We start from the raw sequence: 17,499 nt of genomic DNA, 5'->3' as shown, positions 1-17,499 counted from the left end.
TGTTGTTCCACTACTTCTTTTCATACACTTTGACCACTGCCTAGGAGGAGTTATTAAATATGAAAGAACCAATAGTTAAAGGTTCACATATCGGTAAATATATGTTTTATATTCCACTAACCATAATATAACTAACTATTGCACCAGCTATGACACATTTTTTGTTTTTTGTTCTTTATTGTTGTATTTGTATTTTAACATTCCCCTTTTCTTTTCCTTACCACAAGGAACACATTGTATTGTGGGATGCCTTCTCCCTGTTCCCCCCCACTCTCTGGCCACCCTCCTTGGGCCTTCTCCACTCACCGTCCTGTGAGGCAAAACACCTTGGTACATCTTAGATTCCTCTCTTTCCTTCTCCCCTCATATCTCAGACCTTGCCAAGAACTCCACCTTTCTGCTCCACCTCCTCGGGTGCATCCTCCTTTACCTCAACTTTCCCCAGAAGCTTAATGTCTTTAGAGCTCTGGTTCTCTATAGGCTGGACTACTGTAATTGCCTTTTTCTCAATCTGCCTCTTGGCTCCCTTCTCCCACTTCAACTAATCCAGAATAGGGCTGCAAGACTTATCCTTGGCCTCAAGCCCAGGGACCGCATCCCTCCAGCTTTAAAATCTCTCCACTGGCTCCCAGTGGCTGCAAGGATCAAATTCAAGACCCTCTGCATCATCCAAAAGGCTTTCTGGGTCCTGAGACCCCGCTATTTTTAACACTCTGTTCGTAAATACCTCCCTGCTCGAGATCTTCAGTCCTCTAGTTATAACTCTCTACAGGTCACACGTTTCTCCTACCAGAGAGTGGGAGGCAGATCTCTTTCTTTCGGCAGGAACCTCCCTCTGGAATGGTCTTCCTGCCCCTCTCAGACTTGAGCCGGATCGCCTTAGGTTCTGGAAACTCCTCAAGACTTTCCTTTTCTGCTCCTGCTTCCCCCGCCCCCTCCCTTGCTAATGTCCTCCTGCTGCTGCGGCTGAGGCCTGGCCTCGTATGTGCCCTCAAGGGCCAGGCCCCCCTTGTTCTAGTCTACTCCAGCAACACTTAACAAGCACTTGCCATTGGGCTCCCTATCCTGACTAACCTGATTCTGGTCCACCCCACCCATGAACTAGCAGACCCTTACCCCTGTTTTCCCCCTTGCACTTGCCCTCCTTGGCTACCCTCAGCACTTGCCCAACCTCTTGGGACCCTGCCTCCTGTACTTCTCCTTTCGAATCCCCTTTCTTACCTCTACCCACCATCTCTGCCCTGACTGCCCCCTCCCCCTGCTCGGACTTACTGTCACCCCACTTGCTTCATCCGAATGTCACAAGGCCTAATAGGACCATTTTATTATTATTTTTTCCTCTGTTACTCCGTCCCCCTCCCCCATTGTCTTGTGGCGCCTTGAAACACTTGTTTAGGCGCCATACAAATGTCTGATAAATAAATAAATCTCAAATGTAATTTTTACCTAAAACGGTGTTTCTTTAACTGCTGCTATAGATTGGATTGGAGGTGCGGGGGGGAGGGGTACTGTTTGAAGTCTGTTGTTACTCTCCATTATTCCCTGGAGGAGGAGCCTGCCTCACAAAAACACTCACCACAAGTGGAGCATGGCGGAGTGATTGGCAGAGTGTTTGGCAGTAGTGGAGCTCTTGATCCGCTCCCACCCAGGACAGAACCTAGGAATCCTCTCTGGACGACGGGTAACACCAGACAGGTATATGATTGTATAAAGTACCTGAAACCTTTCTGTCTCCCCATCCGGCCTCAGAGCTGTGTAAAAGTGTCCAATTAGCAACTCAGCACAGTGATGGTGAGCGGGGGTATTCACTGGGTCCAACATAGCAATTTATCCTGCATGCCAGTCTGATTGCGCTCTGCTGCCCCTGGTATTCACGGCTTGTATAGTGCCGTCTCGGAGCCCATGCAGCACTATAAACAGAATACGTACGGCCAGCCAATTACACAGTTACTTTCAGGCTAATGAGCTATACAGCTAAAGGAGTTCACTTACATCGTAACCTCGTCTGACAGAGAATCTAAAGCACAACTGAGAGAGAGTGGGCACCTGCCTTTGAGCTCCGTCCCGTGCAAGTGCGGGTGTGACTGTTGGCGTAACCAGCCCTTGAGCCCATTGCTGGAGGGGAGCTGGAAGTGAGCATCTACTCATGAGACAATACCAACTCAAACACGCAGTATCCTAACTCGAACACTGTCCTAGTGCTACAAAGTAAAAGGATTGATTTCTAACAACCATCGATAAATCTGCGCAGGCGTATCACACGCAAGCAAGCTTTTGGATCTCCTCCCTTCACCCAGTCCGAGAGCCCCTGCACATTGGGATTAACCATAAATTTACAATCCCTGCCCTCTACCATAAAGCTCCAGATTTCTTGCTGTCATACCCACTGCAAGCTGCATCATCTCTGTGCTTAAACACTCCAAAACTGTATCATCTTCCTGCGTTAACACAGAAAGAAAATTGAATTGTCATTCTACCTACTGAAGAGAAAAGTCAACACATAATATAACGAATAGTGTTGAACTGACTAATAATGGTTGCATCAACAGATCCCAAGACGCGTCATCAAACAAAGAAAAATAGGAAAACTGAAGCGCTACTAAACACATCAATACTTCCACATATCATCATGACGAAAAAACATAGAGAACTGAACGAGATATTCTCAAAATATAAAACCGAAAAACATAGTCAAAATACAAGCAACGCCCAAGCGAATTGTAAGTTTACAAAGATATGAGATTATTCTTCTCAAGAAAATCGAGATTTAAACAAAGGGTTGGAAAACCCAGAAATAAATAATGAAGAACTTCCTTCTACACAACAAATAGACAACTCTTTTACACGTCGTGGTTTAATTGATGTGACTACAGGAGATACTCCTCGAAATCATCGTGAAACGAAAAAAATAAATTGTAAACTGGCTCCACTAGAACAGTTACCTATGACATCAGAATCAAATAAAGATATTTCTCAACAAGAAATGGGATCTATTGGTGATTTTAAGAAAAATCAACCTATAGAAAATAGAGAATTCCAAGAAACAGATAATGCTCCGACCCCTTTCGCCACATTGAGATTACGAGCAGAACTCGCCAAACAAAGATGGCAACAGAAATGTAATAATCAGAATAGTGAGAATAAACCCCTACCCTCTACATTTCAACCAGAGATTAAGAGAATGGCGAGATTATCTCTCGATATAACAGAGATATAATCTCTCATGTCGTACCACGAAAAGAGAAACCAAATATTTGGACAAGCTCCCTTTTAACCAGACATCCAATGATACAAGAGAGTTGACTTGTACACCATTACAGAACGACTCCAAGTTTATGGGAAAAAATAACAAGTCCCAAATTGGCAAAGAAAAACAGAACATACTCACAGTGCCTGATGCCTCAATAAAAAAACAACTGAATACCAGGAAATCACAACAACGATTGAAAAGGCACAAACAAGTAAAAGCAGAGAGACAAGAACTTGATAATCCAAGATCATGAATGAATGAATCTGATGTTAGAAGAGATAGTCCCTACTACTGTAAATTTGAAAAAGAGACAAATATGCCATCACAAGCAATTCCAACGACAATGCTAGATCTGCAGAACTGGCAATTGGCTGCATCCATTCATGCCCTAGCACCATTCCTAAAATTATTGGAAAACCACACAGATGCAATGAAAGATCAAGCGACACTCCTCGCTTCGATCCACACAAAACAAATTAACCTAGAAGCATTCATAACCTGTATACAGGAGAGACTGGATACTGAAGCAGAGACATCCGCTCACCGGCAAGCAAGGCTTTTTGATATTGCCAGAGCAAATCGGAATGACAAGACTGACATGACAGCAGCCTTAATAAACATGATCAAACATCTAGGAACAAATCATGCAAGAAACAGCGCTAATCAGTGAGAGAATGAAATGGGAACCCAAAAAAGAAAATGTGGTGGAAATGGTCATGATAATAATCAAATAAGCATGATAAAAGAACATGAGATCCAATTAGGTAACTAATAACAAGGAAGAGACCAAAAAACAAGGCGTAAAAAGCACAATTGAAGTAAAACAACCAAACTCCTCCATGTTCGAATGTCTGCAAAAGGGTGTGAAACCACATGAAAAGCTAAAACATCAAACATCTGGGCAGAAGGAAAAAAAAACCACCCAGATCATAAAATAGCATGAAGGGGTCCTGTGTTTTTTTAAGAAACATAAAGATGCCCCTGCAAACTATGGAACACACACAGAAAGCGCAAGAAAAACCAAGGGGAGGAACAGCACAATTTACAGAAGACTACGAAAAATGAGAAATCGAAAGAAGAATCGAGAATGGTCCTAACAGACGAAGATCTTAAGCAGCAAGATATAACGATGAATTTATCAAGTTAGACAAATGAAGAAGAGGAAGATGTGATAATGTTAGATGACGAGTACATTGTCATTGATGAAGATTGTTCAGTAATCATCATGGTTGATGATCTGGAAGAAAACATGGATGCATCGAGGATACTATACTAACCTATGACGACATCTCGGACACAGAATTAACATTCTCTATAGCATCCCAACCAAAAATCGAACCAAATGAAAGGTAAAAAAATCAAGAACCAATCCACCCAATACATAGGGAGCGAGAGGGAGAGGAAATGTTGCATGAATTACCAATTTTTAAAGACCCGAGAGGACATTACTCATACAGGATTATTAATATCAAGACCATCTGGAAGAGACATGATGACATTGTTCAGAATAGAACAAACGTATTACATGTAATTCCTAATTTACGCTTGATTAAAACAGATGACATTAGAATAATTGAATTTCTTCATGGACATCTAACTGATCACGTAGCGGTACACTTCCACTCCCAAAAATCTGTAATTGCCATAATATAAGCAGCAAAGGACTTTACGGGCTTGGGATTCATACAATGAATCACTAAATAACGGAATCAGAACCGGAAATCCACAAATAAACCCCCCAAAATAAAAAAGCATAACTTGAAGCCAGGTTCTTAGAGGCTCCTTGGAAATTATGCTCCTGGAATTCACGTGGCTCAAGACACCTAGTTGAGGGCGAAAATTTTAACTTAGAAACTGGAGACTTATATGTATACAAGAAATGTGGATCAATGAGCAGCCGTCATGCGATGGATTTACGGTACACATGAACCCGGCAATAACCTGAGAAAAAGGTCATCCATCTTCGGGACTTCTAACAATGATTAAAGCAGGTGTGAATCTCTATGGGCTAAAGTCAATTAATTTGAACCGATTTACACAAATAACCATATTGGAAAAGACATCTGACTCAACAGCAAATGTGAGAGAAAAAAAGGTTATCAGAATGCAAGGATTCTATGTATATCTAATATCTATGGAACCCTATTGCCATTATTGATAAAGTATTCATTGACATGATTTTCACGAAAATTGATGAATTACAGATTCAATACCCGAATATGGAAAGAATCATTTGCAGCGATTTCAATATTCACTTATTTACAAAATCTGGTAAGGCAATCACGCAGAACAAACTTTCAAAGAAAATTCAATTGTGATACAACGAATGTTCCATGAGAGACATAGGCCTTGTAAACAGACACCTTCAAACAGAGACATTCCAGCAAGACTATCATGGCGAAAAGGAAATACAGTGGGATACTTGGACTATATCTTTGCAACGCGTTTGCTGGGACCAGACCTAGAACCAACAAAGATCAGTGACAATACACCAAGTGATCACAATATTCTGACATTGACCTGGAAAGGAACCCAGAAGCGCCCTCACACAAAATCAGTCTTACTTCTGGAGCTAAACCATGGTCTAAATCGTCTACGTATAACAGAGAACCAAATACAACAGCTTCCAATAATTTTCCAAAACACAGATATGCCAGATAAGATGAAGATTGATCATGAATGGCTCTTTTCGGGCACAGAGAGGGCCCAGAGCAAAACAAAGGTCAAACCAACTTTCTCATTTCATTTCAAGAAACTGCAAATAGGAAAAGGAATCTTAGATTAAAGATCCGAATGGCCCCGAAGCTCAATCCTGAGGAAAGAAAGAAAGATAGTCATCAAAAAAACATAAACAAGACTACAGAAACTAGCAAAAAGGCTCTCAGGCCATGCAAATACAAAAAAGCGCTGAAATAATGTTGGCAGCCTTAAATAAATGAAACCCCAGAGAGTTACGGACCCTACAAAACAACAACACCCAGGAGAGGGAGCTGCTAACAGCATATGGAACTGAAGCAGTGTGGTGTGATCACTTCACCAAGATTTATGACAAAATACAAGATTATGATGAAGAGACACAACTGGAAGAAGGCACACCAGAGAAGGACACATGAGAATTTGACGACAATCCCACAGTTAAACACCTCACGGGCACCAGACCCAGATGGACTAATTAATCAGATACTAAAAGGAAATCCGGAAGCCTGGTCAAAATGTTGTAAATATCTGTTTCACATCATACTAACACACAAACAAATTCCTAACTCATGGAAAACTGCAAAATTAATTCTGATTTTCAAAAAAGGCGATCGGAAAAAAAACAACCAATTATCTCCCAATAACGTTGCTAGACCCCCTGGGGAAACCTTTTGCCACCATATTACAAAGCCATCTAACCGAATGGATGACAAGAAACAACCAATCCGACGAGAGACAGGCAGGCTTCGTAAGAGGAGTAGGTACAAACATCAACCTACTTATCCTAAAGTTACTGAAATTAGAGGCAAATTAGAGGCAATGAGGAGCAAGACCCAGACTCTTGCAGTCTTTATTGACTTTCAAATGGCATTTGACAGCGTTCATCGCATATCAACCTGAGCGCCAATAGTACCAGTCTATAGTTCGTGCGCTCTGAACTTGGATAATGCAGGTTCACTCAAGGCAGTGTGGGTGTGGTGGTTAGTCCCGCCGCTTGGAGCGAGATAGATAAATTGCTGTAACACGTTGGCTTTTACATAGGATGGGTGCCAAGCTGAAGAGGAGAAATGCAGTTGTTCCTTTTAGCCCGGTAGGCAGATCTCCGGCTAATGATGGGTCGTTCCAGATGTGCAAACCAAGTGTGCATTAATTGTTGAGGCAATGGAGTGGTCAAAAAACGTTCCGGGTTCAGCAACGTGCAGGCAGCTAAAGTATTGACAAACAAGAGGCAAAGGCAGGTCAAGAAACGTTCCAGGTTCAGCAACGTGGAGACAGGTAAAGTATTGACAAACAGGAGGCAGAGGTAGGCCAAGAAACGTTCCGCGTTCAGCAATGTGTGGGCAGGTAAAGTATTGACAAACAGGAGGCAGAGGCAGGTCAAGAACACAGACTGTGGCCGGTACCAGAGAAGACAATATCCAAGCACGCTAAGGCACGGTCAAGAAGATCCAAAGAACGTGAACACAAAACCGGACAATAACGCTAGCTGTGATTCGAACAAATCAGAAGCAGCGAGTGCGGCCACCCGGAAGTGTTATAATGGGTGGCCGCGACCTTGCTTGGCACCTCCGCTCTAAGGCGCGTTCGCTTTGCATGTGTAGAGGACGCCATAGTCGCCATGGTAACATGGCAGCGTGCGTTCTGAGATGACGAAAAGGGGACCAAGGTATAACCCGTTGCGGAATGCGCGAACGAGCATTTCTTGGTTCGTTAATGGACAGGTGATGTTTCCTTGGCCTATGCAAGGCTCGCTGTCTAGGGCTTACCGCTTGTTGTTTTGGGCTAATCCTGAAAGAAACTCACAGCATGGAAATGTCCATCTGGCATTTTAGAGTCAATAAAAGCTCTATATTAATCTTGAATGGAACTCCAATAAATTGGATATTGTATGCGGGCGACCTAGTGTTGTTTGACAAAACACTATTAGGCATGCAAAAAAGAATGAATGCCTTATCCAGCTATTCAGAAGATAACGACCTAATCTTCAATTTGACAAAATCACAAATAATGCCCTTATTAAAAAGTGGGGGTAGAAAAAAGAAAGTACTGGAGGTCCATCTACAACAGACGCAATTGGAAACTGTGAAGTTTGCCAAATATCTCGGAGTATGGATCGATCAGAGTAATGATGGAAATGTATGGAGAGACCATATGATGACAAAAATAGATTCCCTGGCATGGCAAGGAATTGTCTTGCATAGGAAATAGGGTAGATTTTCATTTAAGCAGTTGATTTTGCTCTATCGACAGAAAGTAACAGCGATCATGACATATGGAAGTGAAGCCCTCCTAAATGTAGCATGGCTGGTCTGGGACAAATAAGAGGGAAGATTCTGGAGAAAAGCTTTATCCTTGCCAAACTCATTACCAGTGCAACACATCCGATTCGAGTTAGCACTGCAACCCTTGCAATCGATTGTAGCGTGGAAAACACTTGATCTATACAGAAAAACTGTGGCAAATGAGGACATCCCGGTGGTTCATTTACTACGGACCGATCCTAATACCAATAACGTAATCCTTAGATTGGAAGGAAGCGTGTAAACAATTGATGATAAGCTCGGATATCACTGAAGAACTATTGACGTGCAGACCGTGTGAAGCCAAAAGAAGAATTCAGCAAAAAGACTGGATAGACACTATTGACAAAAAAAGCTGAGTACCAACTTTCGTTCAATTGTACATTTGACTGCAGAACATTAAACCAACTAGCAAAATACCTAGAACTTTTTCCCTGCCAAAAGACGGGAGATATTTTTCTTAGGCTGCGGTTGACCCTCCTACCAACGAGTTAGAAAAATGCAGGAATACTCAAGAAGAACGATGGGGAAACCTTACTTGCAGGTAACTAACTACAAGAGTCTGACATTCAGAGTTGTGCAATATTGGAATGAGATAATCGAAAAAGTTACCATCGACCAATCTAAAGACTGAAGGGATCAAATTTACATTGATTGCTCAACACTCTAAGAACTGTACCCGAGTGAAGAATTAATCTTGAATTTTCGAGAATGTAACAAGAATAATTTCTCACTATTGGCTTATTTGTTTTTTACTTGCTAATAAAATCACGAAAAACTATGGAAATGGAAATGTAAAAATTTGCATTCGTAAACTCGAACATATATTTTTTTTAAATGTGACATCTTATTTTGATTTTGTTTTACATTGCGCGCCGTTACAAACAAGCCATTTCACAGCATAAGAGAGTGAGAGAGGGCTGGCGGGCAGGAATGGTTCGGAGAGTAGAGAGGGAAGTTCTCTGTACTAACGGACGATGTGCACATGTCCTTATTGCCTGAGAAAAAAGATGGGACCTTTGATTGGTTTAATGCGCAGTGTGTTGGTGTGTGTTTGTTCATGCATGCGCGTGTGTCTCCCTTGAAGAGGCGGCGGAGTCATTCCGCATTTGGTCACGTTTAAGCCCAGAACCCCCGAAAGTGCACACTGCGAGTGATTAGGTGTGACATGTCGAGCTGCCTTTTCTTTGTAACTCTCTGCCTGCTGGGATGGATGGGCCCCACATTCCTGGGTCGAGGGGCTGTTTGATCTTTCACTGTGGCCTTCCTCCATCCCTGGGGGGCAGTTCTGACTACACGGCAGAGCAGAAGGATTGCATCCACATTAAGGCCAGGCCCGGGGGTGGCGAAGGGGTGACTATGAAGACCTTAAGGAGGAATGCACCCATGACAGGTGTGAAATGCCCAATCACTGGGGAACTAATTACCCCCTTGTAATCCTAAATGCCACCAGTAAATGCTCAAAATGTTTTTTTTAAATATATCGTGAGTGGCAAGGTTGCTATCGATTCGCAAAAATACCTCATTTTTTATTTTTAGAAATGTAATAATATTACAATGTCACTTTTTAGTTTGGACTATTCAGTGGCGCTTAAGCGCCACCTATACGCTGAAATTATTGCATTGGAGTACAGGTAGGCGTAAAAGGCCATTTGAGTAGGGACACATAGATTTTGTGTGTTATTTACCCACCCATTCAATACCACCCAACCCCCCAATGCAAATCTCTTTGGCCATTCCCACCCACTTCCTCTCCCTCCTCACCCAAAACACACCCTCTTGGAATCTCTTTGAGTTCCCTTTATCAAGGGAGAACATCAAACTTTAGCCTGCTATTTCTAAGCAGTCTACTATTGTAATATAAATGTCTTACCCAAGTGTGCCTTCAGCCATTTGATTTATGTCTCTTTAATGCACTAAAGTCCCCCCAAAAAATAAGCGACGACAAAGCCAACATTTTTTGCTTGAATTATTAGATAGGCACTGTCCAAGTACTGCCATCATATGCCCAGGTCAGAACTCCATTTTGTAGCTGTTGTGATCATTATTTCTTTAGTTTATTGTTCATTTGTTGTAATGCGCCTATACACGTGTGTAGGGTGGAATGATCCTACTAGGCCATGTACATTCGGATTGTGCAAGTGCAAGTATTTATAACGCGCTCGATTTTTAAGCGCAGATCCAGTATTCAAACGAGTATTGCTCAGAGTGGTCTTGCTGCCAAGACCCCCGCGCCCTGCCAGTGAGCTATCCTGTCTGTAGGCCAGGTAGTACCATTATATCAGTGGCTTCAAAATGCCTATGCCACAGCTACACAAAATTGACTTTGCCAATGCTTGTTTATATAGTGCTTCATGCCAGATTCTTCCAGATTTTAAGCAGCATTGAAAAAATAAATTAATCTATTGACCTTGGAAGGATAAAGGGCTGACTCAGTCCTGCACGTATTCGAACCTTTGATTGCAAAGGTTTTGGTGGACCCAAGTATGATGACTCTATTTTGATGGATTTCCATACCCATCTCTCTATCTCTCTATCTCTCTATCTCACACACACACACACCCCCCCCCCCCGAATTGTGGTGAAAGTTAGTTCTCTGAAGAGCCAGCGCAACCATGATATGACATGACAGGTTATTTATAATGCGCTTAATACCCAGAGGTTCCTAAACCCGGACACGAGGATCGAACCTGTGTTTGCTCTGTGTCGTCTTGCTTCCAAGGCGAGCACATTGCCACTGAGCTATCCTCACGTGACAATGACATCAAAGGATGGAGCAGCGGCGGAAAGTAGAGTAGAGCAGGGCCATTGCATGGCCTCCACATTTTATGCAGGTTTAAGGTGGGGACATCAAGCTGTTGGGGCAGTTAGCAAGACAGCCGTGTATGGGCCGGTGCACCGCAGGAAGCCTCAGTGTGAAAACACATCCCACGTTCTGATGACCAACGAGAACACGACTCTGATCTGGAAAATCAGATGCCCGATATCTGTTTATTGAATGCAGTAAGTTATTTCACTTCTATTTATTTATTTTATTTGGGGTATTTATTGAGCATGAACCTACTTTCGAGAACTGTTTGTGCTAGTACATCATGCTGCCAATCAAAAACCAAAATATTTTCTCGTACATACTGAGCCATGCACCTTTTAATAAATGGTCGAAGTGTATCAACTCACTCCATTATGTCTCTCAATTGCTTCACGTTGAAAATAAATGGCACACCAGATGGCTGATGCGCTTCTTTAATGGCACAGACAGGCTAAAACATGATGCACCCGGCGTGATGGAATGCAGGTAATTCTGTTTCTAAAAATGAGACCTGCTAATCAGACCCCACTTTCATAATGCTCAATGCCAAAAAAGCATCATGCACACATAATTCTTTGCTGGCACCGTCTCCTGCCATCCCCAACAGCTGTCCTGCAGTGGTAGCAGGACAAGTTTGCAAGTCACATGTAGGGATTTCTGAGCACAGCCCATTGGAGCACAAAGTTCCAACAGGGTGAGGCAGCTTTATATTTCTTAATTGCTTACCGCAGCAGCTTGGTGGAAGTTGCTAATATCTAAATATAAGCCATGTCTCATTTTGACATAATGACTGCTGAGATTACTGAATTATACAGCCACAAGCCTTTGGTGTAATTAATTATCAGTTTGGTGACTAGTCACTCATTCATGACCGGGCTTGGTGTGTATTAGCAGTCTGACCTGTGTGTACCCTCAACAACCATGTTGACTCCTGCCAGGAAGTCTCTCTTTGAACCCCATTAGAATGGTTGACCCCTTCTTCCATGGAAAGGAACCCTCCCCAGATTGTCCCCTTGCAAACACTGCTTTATAGACAGTCATGTCATAACAATGGCCACTTTACAAAAGGGTGTTGGTTACTCGTGACATTTTAATGTAGGCGGACAGAAGATGGGCTGGGGGTCGGATATCAAATCTGTCCAAAGAAGGGTCCCACAATGTTGGATTTTGTTAGGGCACATAAGTGTCATATTCCCCTCCCCGCTTCCTGTTAAAGCACTCGGGTATGGCTCCAGCAGGCAAAGGACACTTGTTGCAACAGCCTGGATTGGACCCTTAACAACAGGCTGGCTCTGGGCTAGCCACTGCAGCGTTTTACCTACATAAGGCTCCCCTTAGTGATGAATGTGTTAAATTCTTTTGAAGGGTGATTCCCCATGAAACATACATGTGAAGACAGAGAGTTCCAAGGAATAGCGAAGCTCTAATCCCAAACCATTCCAAATGCCTTTTTGGGTCACCAGCTTGCGGCATAAGGCTGACTGCCACTGAGACACTACTACACAGGGCTGTTTATTACCTCAAGACGGTTTTTGATGCAGCTTAACTGTGCTCAACTCACATTGAGCTATCAAAGAACCTCTTTTGCTGCTTTGGCCACTCCAAGTACTCTGAACCGCTTACTGCTCTTTGAGCTGTCAAGGCCGACTCGATTAATTGAAGCAGATAACATCAACACAACTGCTGGTTCAATCCCTGAGGAAGCAACCGACTCACTGTGTCTTGACAGCCAAATGAATCCTACGGAAGCATTGCCTCGACCTGAAGAAAACTGCCAGAAGACATTATCTCGATCGCTGACTCAACCCAGCAGAAGCATCGTCTGGGCACCAACTTGACTTGCCGGAATGCATCGACTCTATGATCTCGAACACCAACTCAAATCTACCGTGAGACCACACCTTAAATGGTCTCGATGCCAACTTGACATTGGGTAATCTCGAGTTGACTATCTCGATACCCGCTCAAATGCAGTCAAGTGATAGAAGCTTTTTTTAAATAAGTTTGAGCTCCAAAAAGAAGAAACTAAAAGTATCTGAAGAGACCATGTTTCCCTGATTTGCCATAAAGGATTGTAATGACTTTTAAGCCCCTCTTCTCCACCTTCTGAACAGTAGAGTCACTTTGTTGAAAATGTTGGGGAGAAAGGACATCTAAAGAAAAGGGCCACCTGCCAAATGATGGGGACAGAATAGTGTGCCATGAAAGTTGGGAGGGCGGGGGACACAGAGTGGTAAAATGTAGGTGTAGTGTTCATTACTCTCAGTCTCCTCTTCCTCGTCACAGTACTGTCAAATCTGGGGAATTGAAGGGAGAGGTTTTACAATTAGCTAGAAAGGTTGGGGAGGATTAGGTTGGACAACAATAGGGAAAGAGGGATACCATGTCTCGCCTGTAGGAGCCCCACTCCCAATCTCTGATGACCCTCCACCCAGGTGATCCTCTCTCGATACTCCACCCGCAGGGTCAGGATCCAAGGCCGATGGCCTTTCCCTGGCCAGTTGAGCAGAGGAACGATGGGGAGTAGGTGTGAGGATACCCTTAGGTTTCTCACAATATGTATATATCACATTCCTGGAGAATGTTTCTGCAGCGATGACTGGGCATGCACACAGCCCCATGCACACAAATTTACTTAACCGGTGGACTGAATATTCTAATAATTATCCTACCAGTTTTCAATTTACAAGAGCTCACTTGAAGTCGAAGTCTATGCAATGTGGCCCTGTACAAAAGTCTTCAACAGTTTTCAAAGCGTTTACTGACTCGCTCTAATGGCGGCCATTTTGGTGAAGAGGGCAGTTACATCAGTTCTGTCATTTTCCAGACCCCTGTAAAAAAATCAAAAATGCATGGAATTTACCTGCTTCCTTGTCCATAAGGCAGTAGTCGGGAGAGTTTTCAGAGTAAACCAGGTCATTCTTTGTGGCTTTCCTGAAATTCTTGTTGGTTTCCGTAAAGCCGGCACCATCTTGGTTAATGGTCACTTGGATGGCTGTGTTGTATTTTTTCCTAAGGAAGTCCCCGGTCTTTTGAAAGTCTGACATGGCCGACCAACAAGTCCTTAGCGAGCAAGACCCGCTGACTCCATGACACTTGCATTCCAGCTTCATGAAGCGCTTCACAGCCTAGAGTGCGAGAAAGAGAGATTATGAGACGCTATACCAGTGAAAAACGCGTACAATTGTTGTTGATCTTTGCTACAAATAAATAAATAAAAACAATACATTCAAGGTTTTGTATGGTCAACTTAGGTATAACATCTCTGTTATCAACTTTTTTACTGGAAGTGAAAGTGAATTAAATGATGTACCCTGCATGGTCTGCAGTGGGGACACCTGTAGCCGAAGGTATGGCCATTGGGTATGGACTGCGATGAAGCCAAGTGCTCGCTTTGCCTGGGGCTTCGCAGGGCTCTACCAGGCCAAATGATATAAAGGAAAAACATGTATATGCTAAGGTAGCCTGGCCTGCTATAACTGCACAGGTGTGACAATAAGTTAAAAGAGTACATGTAAGGTTGAATAAGTGATTGTGTCAGAAACGCCTATGTACATTTTCCCCCTGAAGCTTCATAGGAAAAGGGGAAACGCAAACTATGAAGGTGAAAAGGGCAGCAACACTAGTAAAACACTGACCATTTGCTGCAGCTTTTAAAGGTTCAGCAGCCTGTAAATAGTGCATAAGGAACACACATTGGCAAAGCCTAAGCTTTCAGCCACTCAGGCTGCCTCTTAGATCCCAGTCCATGAGGAAGAGGCGATGGCCTCATTGGTCGAACAGTGGTCACAGTGGGAGAAGAGCACAGCATCCCTTCATTGCCAGGTCCTGCATCTCTCTCAGGTCCATCTACCTTTCACACTGAGGTGCGCAGGGACCCTTAAAGATGGCTTTCTATGCTCACCGGACCCCATCTGTGTTCCCTGTCCTCGATGGTGGGTATATCTGGCTCTACGCTCACCGGACTCCATCTGTGTTCCCTGTCCTCGATGGTGGGTATAGATGGCTCTACGCTCACCGGACCCCATCTGTGTTCCCTGTCCTCGATGTTGGGTATAGATGGCTCTACGCACACCGGACCCCATCTCTGTTCCCTGTCCTAGATGATGGGCATAGATAGCTCTACGCTCACTGCACCACATCTCTGTTCCCTGTCCTAGATGATGGGCATAGATGGCTCTACGCACACCAGACCCCATATGTGTTCCCTGTCCTAGATGATGGGCATAGATGGCTCTACGCACGCCGGACCCCATCTGTGTTCCCTGTCCTCGATGGTGGGTATAGATGGCTCTACGCTCACCGGACCCCATTTGTGTTCCCAGTTCGCTGTCCTAGATGATGGGCATAGATGGCTCTACTCTCACCGGACCCCATCTGTTTTCCCTGTCCTCGATGGTGGGTATAGATGCCTCTACGCACACCGGACCACATCTCTGTTCCCTGTCCTAGATGATGGGTATAGATGGCTCTACGCTCACCGGACCCCATCTGTGTTCCCAGTTCGCTGTCCTAGATGATGGGCATAGATAGTTCTACGCTCACCGGACCCCATCTGTGTTCCCGGTCCTCGATGGTGGGTATAGATAGCTCTACGCTCACTGGACCCCATCTGTGTTCCCTGTCCTAGATGATGGGCATAGATAGTTCTACGCTCACCGGACCCCATCTGTGTTTCCTGTCCTAGATGATGGGCATAGATAGTTCTACGCTCACCGGACCCCATCTGTGTTCCCTGTCCTAGATGATGGGCATAGATAGTTCTACGCTCACAGGACCCCATCTGTGTTCCCTGTCCTCGATGGTGGGTATAGATGACTCTATGCTCACTGGACCCCATCTGTGTTCCCTGTCCTAGATGATGGGCATAGATAGTTCTATGCTCACCGGACCCCATCTGTGTTCCCTGTCCTCGATGGTGGGTATAGATGGCTCTACGCCCTCCGGACCACATTTCTGTTCCCTGTCCTAGATGATGGGTATAGATGGCTCTACGCTCACTGGACCCCATCTGTGTTCCCTGTCCTAGATGATGGGCATAGATAGTTCTACGCTCACCGGACCACATCTCTGTTCCCTGTCCTGGATGATGGGCATAGATGGCTCTACGCTCACCGGACCCCATCTGTGTTCCCTGTCCTAGATGATGGGCATAGTTGGCTCTACGCTCACCGGACCCCATCTGTGTTCCCTGTCCTCGATGGTGGGCATAGATGGCTCTACGTTCACCGGACCACATCTCTGTTCCCTGTCCTAGATGATGGGCATAGATGGCTCTACGCTCACCGGACCCCATCTGTGTTCCCTGTCCTCGATGGTGGGTATAGATGGCTCTACGCTCACCGGACCCCATCTCTGTTCCCTGTCCTCGGTGGTGGGTATAGATGGCTCTACGCTCACCGGACCCCATCTGTTTTCCCTGTCCTAGATGGTGGGTATAGATGGCTCTACGCTCACCGGACCACATCTCTGTTCCCTGTCCTAGATGATGGGCATAGATGGCTCTATGCACACCGGACCCCATCTGTGTCCCCAGTTTGCCGAATCTAGATGGCGGGCATAGATAGCCAGGTTGGAGGTTGTCTGGGGTTGAACTTGCATCTAAGCTGTTCCTTGATTGTTGGTATACTGTGCCAACACCTAACACTTTATTTGTCTATCTGTATGTGTGCATTTGTTTATAAAGATGAAAACCTGTGTAAATATGAATATATGCTTTTTAGTGTAATGCTGTTTCTTAATATATGTAACAAAATCATTTTCTGATCCAATATACGTTTGATTATTTCCAATACTGCTCAACATAGAATAGCAACATCGTTGATCATTCTAATTATTTTCATTTATGGTGTTTTTGAAGAAGAAGAATTGCTATCTGAAATTACTTGCACCAATGGCCCAACAGGAACCCCCTTCTTTATAGTTATATGGGTATAGTTAGCCTGGCAAAGGGATTATGGCGGGCAACAGCGACGGCATGCCTACTGTGCCCCCTGTCCTGCATGCCCCTGTTAACCAAAGCAGTTGGTCATGGGAGACAGGCTTTGCTGGGTTCCAGAATGTACATGTTCCATCTCTGCCAGTTGTGGTTCCATATGCCCTTACTTCCTTGAAGCTGCCCACTATTGGGCATGCTTGTGGTCTCGTGTAGAAGGGATGTGGCGTGTAGAAGGGATGTGACAAAGTAGTTTGGGCTGGACGGCCCCTTATGGGGTGGGACCAAGCCTGGTTTGCATATGGTCTTTCCCCTTTTGTAATGGCTTGGCAGGTGAAGAACAATGGTCTGAAGGGTTTCCCAGAGCAATGCCAAAGGTTAAGATTAATTCTAAACCTTCCAGCCATCACCTCTTTTGTTTTGCTGTAGTCACCCCGAGTGAGACAGGTATGCCCAGACGTGGATCCCTTGCCTGCTGGGCCTAGAGACCCAAGCTACTCTTCACTGG

General features: G+C 44.3%; 1 protein-coding gene across 1 annotated transcript in view; it reads right to left on the bottom strand.

The window, feature by feature from the left end:
• WNT2B (Wnt family member 2B) overlaps positions 1–17,499 on the bottom strand; it is a 255,201-nt gene that overhangs the window by 4,629 nt on the left and 233,073 nt on the right. The window contains exon 4 of the mRNA XM_069633324.1: positions 13,920–14,184. Coding sequence (XP_069489425.1) covers positions 13,920–14,184 — 265 coding nt within the window. The remainder of the gene's footprint in view (positions 1–13,919; positions 14,185–17,499) is intronic.

The sequence above is a fragment of the Ambystoma mexicanum genome, chromosome 13 (genome assembly GCF_040938575.1).
Source record: "Ambystoma mexicanum isolate Mex_15411 chromosome 13, UKY_AmexF1_1, whole genome shotgun sequence".
Lineage (NCBI taxonomy): Eukaryota > Metazoa > Chordata > Amphibia > Caudata > Ambystomatidae > Ambystoma > Ambystoma mexicanum.
This window is presented reverse-complemented; position numbering and strand designations above follow the sequence as displayed.